This window comes from Crocodylus siamensis, chromosome 7 (assembly GCF_052110815.1).
Source record: "Crocodylus siamensis isolate JL-2025a chromosome 7, ASM5211081v1, whole genome shotgun sequence".
Lineage (NCBI taxonomy): Eukaryota > Metazoa > Chordata > Crocodylia > Crocodylidae > Crocodylus > Crocodylus siamensis.
Window position 1 is genome coordinate 10,932,914 of NC_143401.1, and position 19,725 is coordinate 10,952,638.

Consider the following 19,725-nt stretch of genomic DNA (forward strand, 5'->3'; position numbering starts at 1 on the left):
AACCTGATTTAGGATTAGCTTCTGTCCTTACTTGTGTAGGAACATAACTAGTTTCTCTATGGCTGTCATAGACTGGCAGGGCTGAGACCTCCATCCTTCCCTAGATTCCCACCCTCCCTGAACTCATGTGCCAGGCAGCAGTTTTAAGTTCTCCAGTGGGATTTCTATTTTTGTAGCATTTACCTTTGTCAACTAGAATTTTCCTCAGCAAAAGATGTTCCCGTTCTTTGTTCATCTCTGTTGTTACGGAATCAAAGCCTTATAACAACAATAATAATTAAAATAATTAATACCTCGCACTTAGGTAGTGTCTTTCATCTGAGGATCTTAAGCAGTGATTAATTAAGCCTTGCAATGCCTCTGTGAAGTAGTTATTAACAGCGATAAAGAGCCAGAGGTCAACCTGCCTCTGATATTGGCTTTGTTTAGTCTCCCGATTTATTTCTGCCTGGAATAAGTGCACGTACGTGCAGTTTTGCACCATCTGAATGAGCGCCCCACTCTTCTCTGGACGACACGCGCATGTTGATGAGAGAGCAGCAGGCCTGGGCTGTTTGTTATCTGTTTTCCCTCAAAGCATCTGTGCAGTTTCTCTCCTGTCATTCCTGGCCCTGTCCCAAGCCAGACATGACCCTGAGGTTCACCACGCTGTTTATCCAGCATCCGTCACAACCACACTTCCACGAAAGCAGGTCGCTTCTGACAAAAAGGTGCCATTAATCACCCAGTGGGAGGCATGCGTGGAGGTGGTATCTGTTCTTCCCGTCTTCCCACCCCTTCCTCAGAGCACTTGTAACAAGTTCCTCAGGTTGTGCTGATCTGGATCACCAGAGACCTGACTGAGTGAACCGTGCTAAGACTGCTCCTACTCTCCTGTAGCTCAGTTTTTTTTTGTTTTTTTTTAGCAGTGTTATTTGCAACACATGGGGACGTGAAACACGCCCACTCTGCTGCTCAAAGCTTACGACAAAGCAGCCTTTTCCCCTCCTGCTCCCTCGGGGCAGCACAGAGCTATGGCTTGGGTAGTGGTTGTCCACAAAGCATGTTGCAACCTGACGGATGACCAAACCCTCTTTGCAAAGCCTCTGGCTCAAAACAACAGACTGTACCGGAGTTCTGGACTTATCTGTGCCCCTGGATAGCCTTGCCTTATGTGTTTGACATAATTATTCTTGGCCTCCCGAGAAGTCCTCATTTCCGCATCAGGGCTTTTCTGGAGTGTGCTGAGTTATAGTGAACATTAGACAAACTTCCCACTCGCAGCAGGTGGTTGTAACCAGTAGCAGTCAAGCTGTCCCATGGTAGAATCTCTGCTTCCTGGCCCCCATACAGCCAGGATCAAGCTGGGACCTCTGTCCTATTTAGCAGCATGGTTGAGGGCTACACTGAGTTTCCGTGATGTAGATCAGGGCTGTCTAACTGGCATTGTGCAGGCTCCCATGCCTTTCCTCTGCTCCCTTTGCTTACCCCCGTGGATCTGGGCCCCTCTCCCACTGACTGTCATCTTGCCTGCTCCTACTACTGCCACCATCCTCTTCCCCAGGCTGCCGTGGTCTCCAGGCTCTTCCTCCCTCTTCCAGCTTCCAGCTGTATGCCACCATTCTTGTACATGTTGTGGTCTGTGACCACTCAGAAGTTGGATAACCCTGATGTTGAACATCCCCAAACCTCTGACTACTGGAAGAAAGGAGGAATGTAATCGTGTTTTACCAATGACTTTAATATGGTCAGGGCTTCTCCCTAGGTTCCTGCACTGTATTCTCCAGTGCTTTGCCTGGTCTGCTTTTAAATGCCCCACATGGCTGGGTTTCTGCCACTTCCCTGTGACCCAGCTTAATAGATCAGGAAGCCTCTGCTGACATCCAGCATACGTTTTCCTTCTCTTGCATGCTGCACTGGGCAGGGATTAGCAGGACAGCTTGGCTCTACAAAGTTAATTTTGAGCTCTGAAGATCTAGATAATGTAACATGAAATACAAGACAACTGTGTTCTAATGAAGTGGAACTGGTACAGTATTTCAGGTGCCAGCCACAGGAGATGTACTGTCCCAGGAGAGTCTGCGGAAGGTAACTTCCACTAATGACTCATTATGCTTATAATATACCAACTCCCTTCTCGCTCCCCAATTACCATCTCCCACACACACCGTAATAACTCAGATGTCTGAAAGGGCTACTTCGCTATCTTCGCTGGCAGCATGCTGCCGGCATTCACTGCATGAATGATGGTTTCTGTTGTATGAGACCCCCCCGTGTGTACTGTGCAGATGCAGAGCAGGAGAGCAGGACATAAAAAACGTTGTAGGGCAGGGGACAGTAGGGCAGCCCATGTGACATTCCTGAGAGCACTTGCTGCACAGTCCTGGTTACTTCTGCAGTTGCTCAATGCTAGCTAGATGCCAGTTGTTGGGAAGGGGTACAAGGAGAAAGGACTGAAAGTGGAGGCCATAGCTAAGTGCCACATTACCAAGGTAAGGATCATGCTACCTATGTCTCTGACATGCCTGTTCTCATGCTATACATGCATGTGCATGAGAGTTTCTCCTGTTTAAGCAGTGGGTACTACACAGACTTGCTCTGGAGCACAGCAGCATGGTGGGCCCTGTTTAGCCCTGTGAAAGGACTTAGAGGAACATGGGTGAACAAGGCACTCAAGAGTTACTAGTGTAGGGAAAGGCCCCAGGTGAAGTGCAGCACAGATGGAGTTAGAAGAAGGTGCATCCTGGCATTGTGTGCCCTTCTGATCCTGGGCCTTCTGAAGTTCACCTGTCAAGTACCACTGAGTTGACTAAGTAAGAATAGAGTAAGTTCAGCGTAATCACAAAGCAATGACCTGATTGCTGATCAGTGCTGAACATTGCAGCTGAATGGTAAGAGCTTACAGCAAGAGGTTACAAGGTAATTAATCTCTGAGACAATTCTCAGCATCAAGAGTTAGCAATTCACCTGGAAAAGCTGGTAATCACTAGGGATTTGACTGTGTGGCTGATAATAGTGGGCTTAATTTACATGCAGTCACAACTTCAATGGCAGAGCAATGATTTGAACCCAGAGCTTTAGAGCTCTATTTTTCTAGTTTAACATAAGAGTGAGGACCAACTTTTTTTTCACTTACTTCAGTCCTCAAGAGCCTTTCTCCAAGCCCTCGTGCGAACCTGTCTGATGTTGATGCACCCAACTTGACACTCCCAGTGGTTTATTTTTTAACTGTAATTGCTCCAGCTGTGTTTTAGTGTGCTATGATTACTCCAGCTGTTTTCTTATTGTACGGTAATACAGTAGCTCCAGCTGTTTTCTTGCTATACTGTAATCACTCCAGCTGTTTTTCACTATACATTGATTAACTAGGCTTTTTTCTTCCCTCTTGAATTCAGCTTGATACAACATACGCATTCTGCCTCTCAAGGGATCAATAATTCTCCCTGAGTATGGATATATTGTAAATTGTACATGTGGGTTTGTCTCGCTTACAGATCTATTCAGTTTATCTAAATTGGCTAATGATCGTGCATAAAGCTCTTTTGTTTTCTTTGTAACTAAAACTCACCTGGTACATTCATTACAACTTCACCATTTTAGAAGAACTGCTATTTTTTCCAGTTTAAAATAATAGCAGAAGGTGATTTTAAAGTACAGCTCTACTCTAGAAAGTGCTTGTGTCAAAAAGTGCTCTTGTACTCTCAACGAGCTTTAGTTCAAAGTGCCCCACCACCATTTTTCAGCCCGGGGACACTGATACAACACTGTGGCTGGGGGGGGCCTGGTGCTTCCCTCTGTGGTTGCCCCCCTGGGACTGCCTGGGCTGGGTGCCTGTAAGCAGGTGTCACTGGGGGTGCTGCTGCTGCTGTGGAGGTCCTCCCCGCAGCTCAGGGACCGCTCAGCCCACTGGCAGCTTGCTCTCACAGGGGTTTACATTGGTTTAAATTGAAACGGGGTTTTTAAAAACTCACTGCTTCAATTTAGGGAGAGTTAAGCCAAAGTAAACCACTGTGACATGTACAAGCAGCCTATAGGACTAAATCCATGAAAGGAGTTAGGTGCTTAAGTCCATTTTGGTTGCCTTGGTCCAACATGGTGCTGCTCAGAACATATGCCTAGATGTAGATGCCTCCTTATAACCCTGAGTCCAGTGCCTAAATCCTGAAGAGAGGCTGGACTTAAGACATTCCCCTATCCCCAGTGTTTCCTATTGGATATATTGGTTGTCTGCACCCACACACTGAGCTGGCTACCATGAATCTTTTTCAAAGCATCCAATTCTCACATGCACAGGGTAGGAGGGTGTATCAGCACATAGCTCAGGGCAGAGGATTCTGCAACAGCAACCATGTACCTAAATCAAATCCCCTTTGCGGATTTAACCCGCAGTGACTAATCAAAGTCTTCAGTGCCTTTTCCTCTTGGGAGTCGCTCAGAGCCTGCCAAAGCTCCGGGAGGGTGAGCTGGATTCTGATCCGGCCAGGCATCATCATCTGAGTGGTGAAGTCCAGGGTCAGCAGCGCAGGCAGGGGACCAAATTCCTTCCTCCTTTAACTGCACTGGTTTTAGTGGGATGAATTTGGCCCGGTTTTTTGGCGGAGTGGTACAGGTGTGCTTGAGAGCCTAGTTCAGCCTGCAGAATTGCCCTTGCTGGGGATGATGCATGAGAAGGTATTTGTCCAGTGTGGTGGAGGTTGCACACCTAGCAGCTTTTATTTAACAAACAAAAAGAAAAAAAAATACATGAAGAACATGGAGGCAGAGCAGCGCACCAGAACTCAGGAGATTTGGATTCCACTCTGGTCTGCTGTGGGACCTTCCTGTTTCCTTCTGTCTTTTTGGACTGCAAGCTCTTAGATAAAGGGGGCTTCTCTTACTATGTACCTGCCCAGTATATACCTCCATGGGACTATTATAGCCTCTAGTCATGATCATGAGGTGAATAATTAGAAGCAAAATAATAATACTGTAAACTGGGCACATAGGCTCTGGAGAGACTGAGATGCAATAAACATGGAATCCCTTGATGCTTCTCACAAAGCTAATTTCCAAATAGCTCCATCATGTAAAATTTTAAAAACGGAAACTGGAGAGAATTAGTTTAAATTCTTGCCTTGCGTAGCTGTCCAGTCCTTTGAGTCTGAGACCAACATAAGGTTCTTATTAAAAAATATATGGGAAGTCTTTAATGAGCAACTGTCTGTGCAATTAATGAAAATAGTGAAAATTCATGACTAATAGGACCCTTGATTGTGTTTTATTTTGTCTTTTTTGACATGAAGCAAGCAAACTTGATTTGCATAGTCTGTTTGTGTATTGCTGCAGAAAGCTGGATGTTCCTAGATGAGTCATCGGAAAAGAAATTGCTAGGTACATGGTGGAAAAGAACAAAGAGGGGATTTAGAAAAAAAAAAAGGTTGGAAACTCAGTTGGAAAAGGGGTGGGAAGGCCATTCCCCTGGTAGAGCTCTTTTGAATAAAAAATGGTTGTCTCCTTTCATTGCCAGGGCTGAGAAAAACCCCACTCCTGACACCAGTTGCCAAGCCAATGTGGGCAGCTGCCCAGCTTTTCCCAGCATGCACAGAGACAGCCACGGTTCCAGGACATTGGAGGGCTGGAAACGTAAAGGCAGGTTTTGACTGGATAACCTCTTGTCTGGATACGAGGCAACCATGTTTCTTGCAATTTGTCCAGAGAGTTAAGACTGGACAGGGACATTGCCTGAATCACGTAGCCATTGATTTTTGGCCTGTCCGGGTACATTGGAATGAGAGGCTGGAATCTATTTGACCCTACTGCCTGGCCAGGGAATATGAGTAATTGCTACTCAAGCCAATGGGAGACTTTCAAATCCAGCTGAATGAATACTGAGACTTCTGGTTGAGTATCTCCATCCCTCAGCAGTTGCTGAATTCTAGGTAGTTCACTGGAGGTGCATTTTTTGGGCAAGACCTTAAAAACTCAGGATCCTCCGTGCTCTTCAGGGATAGTACAGATCTGTTTGCATTTTTATGAGTAGCTATTTTGTCCTATTTTCCTTAATCAACATTTGCCTTCCTCTTGCTCCTGTGCATCTTGCTCTGTTTGACTTGGTTTTTACCTTCTGTGCCCAAAGGTAGCTGCATTTCTGTGGTAATGCAAGTGTGTACTAAGGACTGGCATTGGGACCTTCAGAGAAGCAAAGTTTCATTTTAATATGCTAGTGACTTGCGCATTGCCATCCCTAATGACTAGCCACTGGAAGATTATATCCTACTACTGCCACTAACCAGTGAAGCTATTCCTGATACAAAGTAGTACTTAAAAGTCATAGGTTGCTGAGAGTCTGTGTGGAGGACCCAGCTGTATGATTTGGATTTGGATCTGAACCTGGGACTGTTTGGATCTCGGGTGTTGGTTTAGACCGGTGATTCTCAACCTGGGTGCCATGGTACCCTGAGGTGCCACAAAATCATTAGAAGGGTGCCATGACGTGAGGAGTTAAGCAGATGAGTGCAGGCTCAGACTTGTCCCTGCCTGGCTGATCTCCCACCCTCACTATCCAGCCCCTTTGCATGGAGGTAAGCATTGTAATATATACATTAATTTTTTAAATTGGGTGCCACGCAATTCATAAAAGTTATGTTGAGGGGGCTTTGAGTCCAGTGAGGGTTGCCTTGAGTCCAAAAGGCTGCAAGCCACTGATTTAGATGTTTCTTTCATATATAAAGTGAAGGCCAAATGTCTTCCAGCTTCTGCAATGGTTCCAGTGCAGGTTGGGTCAGTAGTTACTCTGTCCAAAATGCATTTGGCCACTTCATTTTCCTAAATATGTCCTGGGTTGGCAAATACAGCATCTAGATCTAGCATGGTCAGGGCAACTGGAAGGAAAGGAAGCAGTTCCTTTCCAATTGCTGACAGCTTTTCCTCTGCGCACAGGAGTCCTCTAACTTCCACTTCCCATTCTGTTCCTGTTTTACCATGAAACTGGCTGTACATCAGGGGCAAGCTACAGTACCTTTTTGGCAGGCAAAGGTGGTGCAAGGCAGGCCCCCACAACCTTCTAGTGTATCCCCTTCATGCAGATATCAACGACAAAGGCGGGGAAACGGCAGCACCTCTCTGTTCTGTCCCTGCGGAGGTTATTCCAGGACATTAAGTGATGAAGCGTCTCCATTATGAGATGGAACGGCTCATTAGCAGGCGGGGCGCTGGTGGCCAGAGCGCTTCTCAAGGCATATAGGAGGATTCCTAGGGCTAGATGCAGAAGGGGATGCTTTCATTTCTGCACACACTGTCCCCAAGATCCAAGACTTGAGTGGTATTGATTCAAGACTCCTTTCTTCCTGTTCTCTTCTCTGTGTGTGCTTGGGAGGCGAGCAGCAGGGAGCACTGGTTTGTTGATCCTCAAACTGTTGTTCAAGTGTCAGCATGAGGGTTGTGGGAATCTACTACCATGCAAAGCCTGGAAATACTGGATCCTGTCTACAGAACAGGAGGGGACCTAGCTTTGGTGGTCTTTAGAGGAATTGCTGAAACAAGGCAATAGCAGCAGCATCAATTGGAGCTTTTATTGATTCTTGCACATATGCTCAAACACACAGATGTGCGCATCTACATACACAAAATGCCCCCACCTTCAGACACATAAGGCTATGCATAAGTGCACTCGTTCATACACACATGCACTCTTTGCATGTGAATGCATCTACACACCTCTCAATCCATGATCACATGTATATATGTATGTGGCGCACGCACGCTTACATGCATATATTCACAGATATGCTTTTACGTGTGTAAACACTTCCCTACAGCTAGTGTGAACCAGAAGGACTAGGAACATTTTTTTGCCACAGAAACATAAAATAGTTGTGTAATTAGTGGTAAACTACTGAGGAGAGCAAATCATTCTCTACTTAGGAACAGTCACAGTCGGGCATGTGTGTTGCTTTATTTAAAATAAATGTTTAAGGAGAAAAAAAGAAGCCTCTTTAAAGGATTCAGTTTTGGCACAACAAAAGCATAAATCCCCCCTCTATTACCGTAGAATGAAAACCTCTTAAAGATATGAGCGGTAGAAGAATAAAACCCCCCATAACACACACACACTTTTTCTACATGCTGAGGTGCTCTGTACACATTAGTGAAGAAATCACTAGAGTTCACTTAAACTGCTGTGTTCAGATGTTTATACAAAATGTCAGCAGCAGTAATAGTTGCACATTACTAACTCAGTGCCTAAGCAGCAGGGTAGAACTGAATGCTTTTTGCCTCTGGAGACTTGAGTTCAAAATCAGACTTGTCTCACATGTGAAATGAGGTTTCCTTTCTTCCTTCTCCTTTTTGTTTTTATAGTTGCAAGCCGCATTGTTCTAGGTGGCTGTTTGATTTATCTGGCTTGCAAAGTAGCGACACTAATTCAGTAGGCTCTGAACAGTAGGCCAGGGCTGGAACGGTGACGGGGTACAGGGCAGGACTGAGGGGCACGAGCAGAGCTGTGGGGAGGTCCCCAACCCAGAATAGCTGGGTGGATAAGAGATTGAGGGGTATCAGCAAAACTGGGTGTGGGCTCTGGACTGGAGTAGCAGGGGGGTGTTGCAGGTTGGGACTGAGGTGCATTAGCCAAGCCCTGGGATGATAGCTCGGGATGATCTATCAGAGAGCACTGCATATCAGAAAGGAGGAGTGATGGCGGAGCTGTGGGAGGAGGACTGAGCCGGGGCTATCAGCATTCCTTCTTTGTTAGCACTAAAAATCCACTGCCAGGCTTCAGAGAAATATTAAAGAAAAACAGGCACTTTCAATTCATGCCAGAAACAAGGCTTCTATCAGCCGCTTCTCGGCTGCTGATACGACTTGCAGGCAGTCAAAGGCAGGCACCATGGGATGGCAAGAAAAGGGCAGCTTTATCCTAGAGCTCCCATTACAGGGAGAGTGAACTTGTTTATTGGAGGCATCAGGGAGTCGGCCCTTACCCTGTGCTTGTTCTCTCTGCTAATTCACGTCGGGACTGGATCGTGGCAAATCCTGTTGCTTTGCAGAGCATAGGCATGACCAGATGGGATGAGACCCAGGCTCCGGCTGCTCCAGCCTCTTGTCTGTGAAAGTTGCCCTGGGGGAGCAGAGGCAAGCCTCTAGGCAGAGCATCGGGGGTGAGCCCTGAAGCGTGAGATATTCTATCCCTTCCAAAACGTCTTGTCAGCACTGTGTCAACTCTGGACAGCCTTGCTATTCATGTAATGCGAATGTATGAACTTGCAGAGCTCTTGGGTAGCCCCGGTGCCGTGGGGGCTGGTAAGACTGGGATTGTTTTCTTTTAAGTTTTCTGCTCTGGTTTATGTTTCAGCGCATGCTTGTGGGTGCACACATGCTGCTGTTTCTAAGCAGCCAAAAGTGAGTGTACCAGCAAGGGAGATGTGTGCTGTGCTCAAGTCTGCTTCCAGACTCAGAGTTGATACTGCCCTTCTGGAGCCCACCCCCCACATTAGAATCATAGAAAATGAGGGTTGGAAGGGACCTCAGGAGGTCATCTAGTCCAACCCCCTGCTCAAAGCAGGACCAGCCCCAGCTAGATCATCCCAGCCAAGGCTTTGTCTAGCTGGGTCTTAAAAACCTCCATGGATGGAGATTGCACCACCTCTCTGGGTAGCCTGTTCCAGTGCTTCACTACCCTTCTAGTGAGAAAATTCTTCCTAATATCTAACCTAAACTTCCCTTGCTGCAACTTGAACACATTGCTCCTTGTTCTGTCATCTGCCACCACTGAGAACAGTCCGGCTCCATCCTCTTCGGAACCTCCTTTCAGGTAGTTGAAGGCTGCTGTTAAATCCCCCCTCAGTCTTCTCTTCTCTAGACTAAATAAGCCCAGTTTCTTCAGCCTCTCCTCAGAAGTCGTGGCCCCCAACCCCCTCACCATTTTTGTTGCCCTCTGCTGTACTCTCTTCAATTTGTCCACATCCTTTCCCTAATAGGGGCCCAAAACTGAACACAGTACTCCAGATGTGGCCTCACCAGTGTTGAATAGAGGGGGATAATCACTTCCTTTGACTTACTGGCAACATACCTACCAATGCAGCCCAAGATGCCATTAGCCTTCTTGGCAACAAGGGCACACTGCTGGCTCGTACTCAGCTTATTGTCCACTGTAACCCCCAGGTCCTTGTCTGCAGAGCTGCTGCCCAGCCAGTCAGCCCCAAATCTGTACTGGTGCATGGGATTGCTCCATCCTAATTACGGGACTTTGCACTTGTCCTTGTTGAACCTCATAAGATTTCTTTTGGCCTAATCATCCAATTTGTCTAGGTCACTCTGAATCCTTTCCCTACCCTCCAGCGTATCTATTGCTCCCCCCAGCTTGGTGTCATCTGCAGACTTGCTGAGGGTGCACGCTATGCCATCTTCCAGGTCATAATGAAGACATCAAACAAAACTGGCACCCGGGACTGACCCCTGGGGCACTCCACTTGATACCGGCTGCCAAGTAGACATCAAGCCATTGATTACTACTCTTTGAGTCTGATGCTCCAGTCAGTTTTCTATCCACCTTACAGTCCATTCATTCAGACCATACTTCTTTAGGTTGCCTGTGACACTGTTGTGGGAGACTGTATCAGAAGACTTGCTAAAATCAAGGTATACTGCATCTATTGCTCTCCCTGTGTCCCCAGAGCCAGTCATCCCATCATAGAAGGTGATCAGGGTGGTCAGGCATGACTTGCCCATGGTGAATCTATGCTGACTGTTCCTAATCACCATCTTTTCCTCCAACTGCTTAAAAATGGATTCCTTAAAAATGGATTCCTTGAGGCTCTTCTCCATGATTTTTCCAGGGGCTAAGGTGAGGATGACTGGTTTGTAGTTCCTTGGATCCCCCAGTTTCCCTTTTTCTTAAATATGGGCACTATGTTTGCCCTTTTCCAATCATCTGGGACCTCTCCTGGTCACCATGAGTTTTCAGAGATAATGGCCGGTGGCTCTGCAGTCATGTCGACCAGCTCCCTCAGCACCCTCAGTTTCATCCCACCTAGCCCCATAGATTTGTATGTGTCCAGCTTTCCTAAATAGTCCCTAACCTGTTTTTTTGCCACTGTTGGCTGCTCACCTCCTCCCCAAACTGTGCTGCCAGGTGCAGTAGTCTGGGAGCTGAGCTTGCCTGTGGAGGCTGAGGTGAAAAAGGCACTGAGCACTTTAGCCTTTTCTGTATCCTCTGTCACTAGGTTGCCTCCCCCATTCAGTAAAGTACCCACACTTTCCCTGCTCTTCCTTTTGCTACTGTCATACTTGTAGAAACCCTTCTTGGTATCCTTTACATCCCTTGCTAGCTGCAACTCCAATTGTGCTTTGGCCTTCCTGACTTCACCCCGCTTACCCAAGTATGTTCAGAAGCATCTGGCCATTTGAGGTCTGCTGTAGAATTGGGGCCTAATTTGAATGGCAGCATCCTTTTGGGGATAGGGCTTGAATGGAAAGAAACCTGGGTTTACCCTGGCCCTACCAGTGACCTGCTGTCTGGTTTGGGGCAGATCAGTTCCCCTGTCTGAGAGTCTCTTCCCTGTCTGTACAATGGGGAGTAGCAATGCTGGGGAGTCGCAACGCTGACCTCCTATAATGTGCTTGCAGATTCTGTGGACAGAAAGGCTTATATACGTGTTGGCTGTTATTAGATTGGTTCATGATCACTGAGAAGTAACTTATAGTGATCATTATAATCTAATCCCAATCATATCCCCCTTTCTCTTTCTGTAAAGTGCCCAGCACAGCGGGGACCTGTATTATCTCGGGGCCTCTTAGACACTGCTGCAGTACAAATAATAATGAATAATGTCTGTCTCTGCATATTTATGGTGCTTCAGAACACCCCTCATGGGGTGTGGTGAGGGTTGTTCGGTCACTAAAATGCTTTGATAGCTTCAGAGAGAGAGAGAAGATGTTATAGAAGGGCAACGTAGTAATCAGTTCCAGGCTGCCACTGAGGATTATGTCTTGCCTAACGGGCAATGGGAGCGTGCTGGAAAGTTTGTGCTGAAGCATCTTTTGCTGTGAAACATCAGGTGCGTTGCTAACACTTGTAATTAAATGGAACATTTGCATAGTGTTGGTCATGGTTTCAATTTGCAGATAAATTCTCTGCATTTGTTTCCAGGAGGAGAAAAAATATATCTCTTTCTCTCTCTGCCCCAAAGGTTTCCATAATGCTCCATGAATTTAATAAGTGTCTTGTGTACATGTGTAGGACACAGCACCTCTGATTAAATTAACTTGTAAATCAAGTGGAAATTGTGTATTTGCATGGTGGGAGCAGCGCGCCAGGCGATCCCTCTCCTATGGCCGTGTAATTAGATCTGAGCAAAGGCTGCAAAAAAATTGTCCACGGCTGTTTATTTGAATGAGGAACTGAATTCCCGTCCCCTGCCTCCGCACCGCTATTGCATTTGCTTGTGGTGGGTATTCCATCTGGAGACTTCTCTGGCAGGGATGTTCACGAAAATGAAAGGTATTCATGAGAAACACATTTTGACTTTGCAGTCTCTCGGGCCTTGAAGCATCGTGGCACTAAGCGTATGCCTAATTTTTAAGCAGCTGGACGGAACCCTGTTGATTTCAACGCAGTTACTGGGGGGCATAAAATTAGGTATATGCTCAAGTTCCTTTCTGAATCGTGGCCTCACTGCACTCCTGACTGAATTGCCTTGATCCAGCCAAGGGCCAGGAGCACTTCATATCACCTTCACGTCCATTTGGAGTTGATCAGAATAGCTCAAACATTGAACACGTGCAACAAACTGCTTGTGAAGGTGCTACAGGCTGAGCACCTTTTGGAGACGTTGTAGATAGATGGATTTGAGCAAAGCCCAAGCCGCTCCCAGAGAAAAGAGGAAACAGTGCATGAAAGCAAGTCATCTGCGTTTGCTACAAAGGCACATCTCTAGCCAGGGTTTGCAACCTGTCTTGAGCAAACCTGAGTTGAGTTTTAAGTGAGTCTTGGAAAAGTTACAGTGTTGTATTGAAACCCTGAAAATGCCCATTCAGCACTGAACTGGGCAACATTAGGGCTTTTGACTGAAGTCATTTCCTCCTCGGCCCTTCATACTCAAAATGAAACATGAGGGTAAGACTTGTATTTGACTCAATCCCCCATGATCCCAAACTATAGAATTAACAAAGATCGTTTGAGCCCAAAACAAATAGCAATGGTTGCAATGCAGCCTGTATCGCACATAAAACTAAAAAGCCTATTTCCAAGCAGGCAGTTTCAGGAAGGCCCAGCTAATGGCTGTTAATAATGTCTTTGGACTTTTCATCCTAGCTGTTATTTCATCAGCTCAGCCCCTGTGCATAGCGTTTAGCTTTTTTTAAGTGGGTATAATTGCTCCCTCTGCCTGAAATTAGAGGGTGCATTTTTCAAGCATTAAAGCTTGTAGCAGATGATACTGCTCATGAATAGTGATCTTTGCAAAGCAATTGCCTGTTCTGTCCTCCTTAATAACAACCTTGGGTTGGGGGATGAAAAAAGCTGCACGCTCAGTGAGTGCATATTGATCCTAGTGTCTTCAACTGTTGTTATTGTTTTGTGGTTATTATTATTATTGTTGTTGTTAATTGGCGGGAATGGCTCTGCCACACCGAACCTGCCAGATTGTTTGCAGATTAGACGCTACACAGGGCTTTTATAGTAAGCATCAGGGCAGCACTCAGCACAGTCTCCAGGCTTGTGAGAGTGAAGGGGGCTGTCACTTTGTGGAACAGACACGTAACCCACGCTAAGACCACGGGGCTCTGTCATCCTCTAGTGGCTGGCTCCTGCAGACAACGTTGTGAGTCCACGGCTGGTTTTAGGCAACTGTCTGTCGGTTTAGCTCCACCTGTAGAGGCTTGTGGCTTTCAGATCCACAGGTTCAGTCTCTGAAGATGACTTGGTGAGGGCTCTAACTGAAGAGGTCCCTTCCAACAATAGCTTAAGTGGGATTGTCTGCCCTGGCAGGATGGGAGGGTGCAGCAGTCGGGTCACCAGGAAGCTTAAGTCCCTGGTTTATAGTGTGAATGTTATGTAGGGACAGGATTTTCAGCACTTGCCTAACTGCTCCTGTTGAGATCTGTAGCCAGCTTCCCTCCACCTCGAGGTGAAAGGGGCCGGTCTCTCTTCTGCTTGTTGCACCGTCTGATGCTTCTGTTGCTGGGAGGGGGCCACGCTCTGTCATTGCTACTGCGAATCACTCCAGAGCCTGGGTTGGTGTCTGTTGTGCCTTGCTGTGTGTTTGAGTCAACGCTGTTGTAAAAATGATGGGGCATTCTGGCCTGAGGCCTATTCGGAGCTGGATATTTTGGTGCTGGATGAGGGGGTTGTGGGGTGGGGTGAGAGGATGTTCTCTGTTCAAGTGAAGCACAGAGCACCAAGGGAGGAGGGGCAGGTTTTGGAGATGGGAAGGGGACCTTGTTAAATGTGTCCCAGGCAGACCCAGAGAGTAGGTCTGGGGCTGGTTAGGCTGGTTACAGGGCCGGCCCCGAGTGACTTGGTTTGGAGTATGCTTTGCCTGCCTCTCAACCAGGTAGGAGCAACATCCCAAGAGCAGGGGATATGAAGGTGCATCTCAGCTGCACTGTGTAGCCTTTCTAGTTGAGAGCACTGAAGAGCATGAGACCACCAGCATTAGGGAACCAGGGAGGTAGAGGGAGCTGAGCCCAGCATACCTGAGGAGAGTAGACAGAGCTGAAAAGTCAGTACTGGGCAGCACTTACTGTTATCTCTAAGGCCGTAGTCCACCCCAGTCCCACGAATAGCAGCTTTTGGCCGACTGGATGGCATCTCAGTAAATCTGACATGCAGCAGCGACTGCTGGAGCAAGTGAGGCCTGGACCTCAGTAGGGATTTGGCGTGATCTCATCACAGGTGGGGCAGAGAGGCATGGATAAGGAGAACCTGCCCCTTCCCCAGGCTCTAGTCTCAGTCTCTAATGTGGCTCTTGCCTCCCTCGCCTACAAGGACATGCGGTTTATTGCCTCCTGTGCGAGAGCCTTTATCTTTTGGGGAATGTAGAGCAGGTTTGCGCATTAGTGCCGGTCAGGGCACCCGGGCTTCACTTCCTCTCTGCGGCAGGACCATGGACTAGTCATTTCCCTCCTTCACTCTTTGTCTCTTAGATGGTAAGCACTTTGCAGCACAGGCTGCCCTTCACTGTGCTTGTGTGTGTGCAGCAAAGAACACAAAGGGGGAGCCCAGTGGTGACCAGCTGGTCATGTAATACAAATTACTCCTTTGCAGAGCTTAATTGATACCTTCTGCATTTCCGCCCTTCCTTTTAATTCCAGGTAGGAACATCTAAGTGCGGCAGAAATGCCTGCTTTCCTCAGATCCTCTGTTGTGTTTTGCAGACCATGTTTGGGCAAGCATCCAAAGCCGGGCTATTCCAAACGTGCTCTCCCTTAGCGCGCTCGTCATGACTATTCTGCGTGTGAATCCAACCAGCACCTGTGTGTCTCTCTTTACCGTTGTGCTTTTCCAAAGTGGTGGGCTGACTGGATTCAACAGAATGCAATTAAGATGCCCCAATAAAATATATACAAGCAGAAATAGCCAACAGATTCAACATCCGTGGGTTGGTTCGAGTGCCAGTTTATGGTGAATTGAGAGCTCCTGTTGCAGCAATCAGGCCAGAATGCACAGGATTACGCAGGGAGATTCGGGAAATGGTTTTTTTCTTTCTTTGGGCTGTTAAACTTTATCAGGTTCTGCTCTTGCCTCCCTTGCCTTACTGTGGACATGAGGTTTATTACCTCCAATGCAAGACCGAGGGGTGGGGGGGAGAGGTGTGAGCATTTATCCATGTCAGTACATCTGCCCTGTGCTCTAGATGGGTGAAAAAGGAAAGCTCTGTCTCTACTTTCCAGAGGCTGCTCTCTGTGCTTTGTGCCATGGCGTTCGTTTCCAGAGGTCTGGACAGAAACATTATCCAAGGATCCCAGAGCTCTGCACAGACTTTCCTTAACTGTGCCCCAGAGCAGCCCTGTGACGTAGGATTATTAGCCCCGTTTCTCTGATGGTTGTGTGGAAGTCTTAAGGGGTCAAGTGATTTGCCCAAAGTCTCATGGCCCCTTAGGTGTGAAGCTGGGTAAGGAGGTCAGTAGTCTGGACTCTGCGTGCTGTTCTCAAAGCTACAAGTGCCAGCTGGTGAGAGTTGGCAGAGCTCAAGGCATTTCTGTAAGGTGGTATGGGAGGAGTGTGTCTGCTTCCTATCTCCTGTCTGCAGGGAACAGCAGATCATCAGCTGGGAGTGGGCACTGGGGAAGCACTTGTCAGAGCTTCAGTCTGATATTTCCTTCTTTAGCACAGTCTTGTGGATCCCAATGGCTGTAATGTTTAATTACCTTTGGATGAACTGAGGTAATGGCTTGACTCAGAAGCAGGAAAAAGAAAGGTGTTCAGTGGTGTCAGAGCAGATCCTTGGCTTTCGCATCCCCCTTTGTTTAATGATGAACTCCAGAACAACCCTGAAACCACAATGGCCCCTTTGTAACTTTTGTCGAGGTGCGTACACGGCCCCATCCCTGCAGCATTTTAGCAGATCACAGCCTTTGATATATTCAGCCTCAGGGCACCCCTGTGAGCAAGGACAGTACTGCTGTGCCTGTGTTACAGGTGGAGACTATGGGCACAGAGAGTCCATGACCTGCCCATGGCTGCACAAGGGGTCTGTGGCACAGCAGAAAAAAAATAAAACCCGGGTCTCCAACTCCCATGCTGGTATCCTAAACCCCTGGTCCATCTTTCCCAGGCCCTCTGGGCAGGCTCCCCTCCCCTCCGGTGGCAGCTCCATGCTCTATCTGGGCCTGGCAGGAGATGGTAGAGTTAGTGACTTCTGACACCTCCAACCTGCACCTGTCACAAGGAACTTGGGGTAAGCTGAAGTGTGTCAGTAGGTCCAGTGTAGCCCCCTTGGGCTCCAGAGGTTTCTGAGCGAGTCCTAGCTATCCAGGTTGCAGTCATATTGGTAGAGGCAAAAGGAATCAGAGCTCATGGCAGAGGTGATATCTTTTATTAGACCAACTACATTTTTGCAAAAAAAAAAAAAATACTTTTGTTGCAAGCTTTCTGGCACAAGCAGTGAATGAGTGCTAAGAATTTGCTACTGGCTGAGGAGTGTTTTAGTTTGGGAATCCTGAGGACCAGATCCTGAACAGAGGTAAATGGGTGTACTTCTAGGAGAGGCATTAGAGCTATGGCACCTTACACCAGCTGGGGATCTGGGGTGACACTGTGTGGCTGCTTTTTGGCTTCTTGCTGTGCTGAGTAAAAATGCCTTGTTAGAGTTACCTGGCTCCCAAAAACCCTGCAGTTATCAGGCGCATTGATCTACAGGGCTTCACAACCTGAACTCTGAATTTCTTGGCTTTTCCAGGGGTTGGGCGCTTGAATTGGATACAGTCTTTTGTATGGCAGTGGCTGGGCTCTATTTGGGAGGAATGGGCATCATTATGTATCTGTGTTTTTTTGCTCTTTTTTTTTTGGACTCTTCTGAGATCAGAAGGTGTTTTAGGGAAGCTGAGTGACCAGCAGAGACTTGTCTTGCCCTGAATCCTATCTGTCTGTCTTTTCTTTTTTTTTTAGTCCCTGGAGGCATTGCTTCAGAGTCGCTCACATTCACTCCCTTGGAGGACATGATCTTTCTGAAATGGGAAGAGCCAGTGGAGCCCAACGGTCTCATCACCCAGTATGAGGTATGTTTTCTGAGCCAGGGCTGTCCAGCTTCTAAGCAGCCAAGGGCCACACCAGCAGAGACTGCATGCCCACAGACTGTACCAGTGCGAGCCCTGGGCTGCAGACTACTTGATGGCCCCACCTCCTCCCCCACCTCACTGCATGAGAGCCCCCTCCTTCTCTCCTTGCCTGCTACACCATTTGTCCTCACCCCTGTCTCATGGCTGCACCTTATGCTCATGCACCCCCACCCCCCACACATGCTGCTGTGCTGTGCCCTGCCCCTACTGCACTGTATTCATGCTCTTCTCCCCCTCAACCCCACAGACCATGTACCACCTCCCTTGCAGGAGCAGGCAGTGGAAACTGAAGGAGGGAGGGAAAGCCAGGAGACTCCAGCTGCTGTTGCAGCCAGAGCAGTTGAGGAGTGGTGGCCAGGCAGGAGCCTGGACATGGTAACTTAACCCCTTGCAGGCCTTGTGTGCCAGTTGGACAGTTCTGCTCTAAGCCACTGCTAAACGCTGTGGGAAAAAATTGCTGGGGCCAGGTGTGATGCACACTTCAACAACTTAGTGACAACCCCTTGAATGTATCAGGCCTTGTTAACATACTATATACCTTTTACTTGAGCCTTGGAAATACGACCTAAAATGTACCAGGTAGAAAGCAAAAATAATAATTATTAAATAAAAGTGATGATGAAAACAGTAATATAACCCAAGATATTATCTTGTCTCTGTCACTGATTCACTGGATAGTCCTAGTTGCATCCTGTAGATCCAGTAGTTGGGTGTGTTCTTTTCAAGATACCTAATTATAGACATATAGAGCCTGATCTTCAAAGGGCACTGGGAGTTGTGCGATCTTAACATCTCTGACAGTGACAGCCCAGCCCACTGCCACTGGACAACCAAAAAATGAGGTGCACAAAATGAGAAGCTGCACAGGAAAATTTGCTTTGAAATCTCCCGGTACCTCTGTTCCCCCAGGGGATGGTTCCCAGTTAGTTCTCAAGACAACAGTGAGGCATCAGTTAAGCATGCATGTGAGAAGGGGAAACACCATTTAAGTGCTGAGGAGTATTAGCTCCCCGGCTGCTGTTTTGATGTAGCAGGTCCCAAAGGCCTTATAACATCTGGGAACCCAAAAGGCCTGCTCCTTGCTCGTCAGGCTGCACTGAAAGAGTTGATAGAGTTGATTCCTTTATCAGCAGGGCAACAAGAAGAGACTTGCTTTTTGTGTCTCTTCCTGCTTGCTTCAGTGTGGAGAGAAAAATGTCACATTGTGACTGGTGTGTTTCTTGAATGGGCATGCTGGTGTGTGTGGGCCCCGCCATGTCTCCCAAATGCAGCCAGGCAAGACTCCCTCTTATCTCTCTCTGCTTTTCATTCTTTGCTTCAGCCTCTTTGACATCAACAAAATTATTAGAGCAAGGAAACAGACAAATGAAAAGCTGATTGCTATCTCCATTCCCCGTGCTGCCACGCTCCTGGCTGGACTGCGGCTTCTGGGGAATGATGATGATTGGGGACTCGGCATTCATTCTGGAAATGCCGGGTTTAATCTCGGAGATTAAGGGCAACCACATTGGTGCCGCTACCTTCAGGCCCGTCACTTGGAGCATGCAATCCAGCCTGCCTCTTGCTGACCGTAGGGTGGAGTCTGTCTCATTCTCTTTCTCTCTTCCTCTTCAATGTCCCTACAATCACTTTGTGATGGCCTTCAGATAAGACGCCCTGTTTGGGACTCCTGTTTAAAAAGTACAGCATCAGCCATTTCAACAGGAGGCTCTGCAGAGGCTGGTGGATGTCTCTGTGCTGCACAGAGTGTGTTGTCTTTAACTCCCCTCTGACATCTAACGTGAAAAAGGAGTTGGGTGATAGTTCACCTTACATCCCAGCATGGGTGACTATGCTTCCCGAGTCTTGGGGGGCACCAGGTCACCTATAGGGGGGTTCCCCACTGCCTATTGCTGATTGGGGAGGGGGCTGCACTTCCGCTGGCACTTCCTGTTTCGTGGCTGTGTTTCCAGGGGGTGCACGGCCGATCTTGGTGCACCCCTGTGCACCCCC

The 19,725-nt window shown here is 47.6% G+C and overlaps 1 protein-coding gene across 3 annotated transcripts in view; it reads left to right on the forward strand.

The window, feature by feature from the left end:
* Positions 1 to 19,725, forward strand: part of PTPRU (protein tyrosine phosphatase receptor type U) — a 307,092-nt gene that overhangs the window by 171,943 nt on the left and 115,424 nt on the right. For all 3 annotated transcript variants that reach the window (XM_090057147.1, XM_090057145.1, XM_090057146.1), the window contains exon 9: positions 17,564 to 17,673. In XM_090057147.1, coding sequence (XP_089913273.1) covers positions 17,564 to 17,673 — 110 coding nt within the window. The remainder of the gene's footprint in view (positions 1 to 17,563; positions 17,674 to 19,725) is intronic.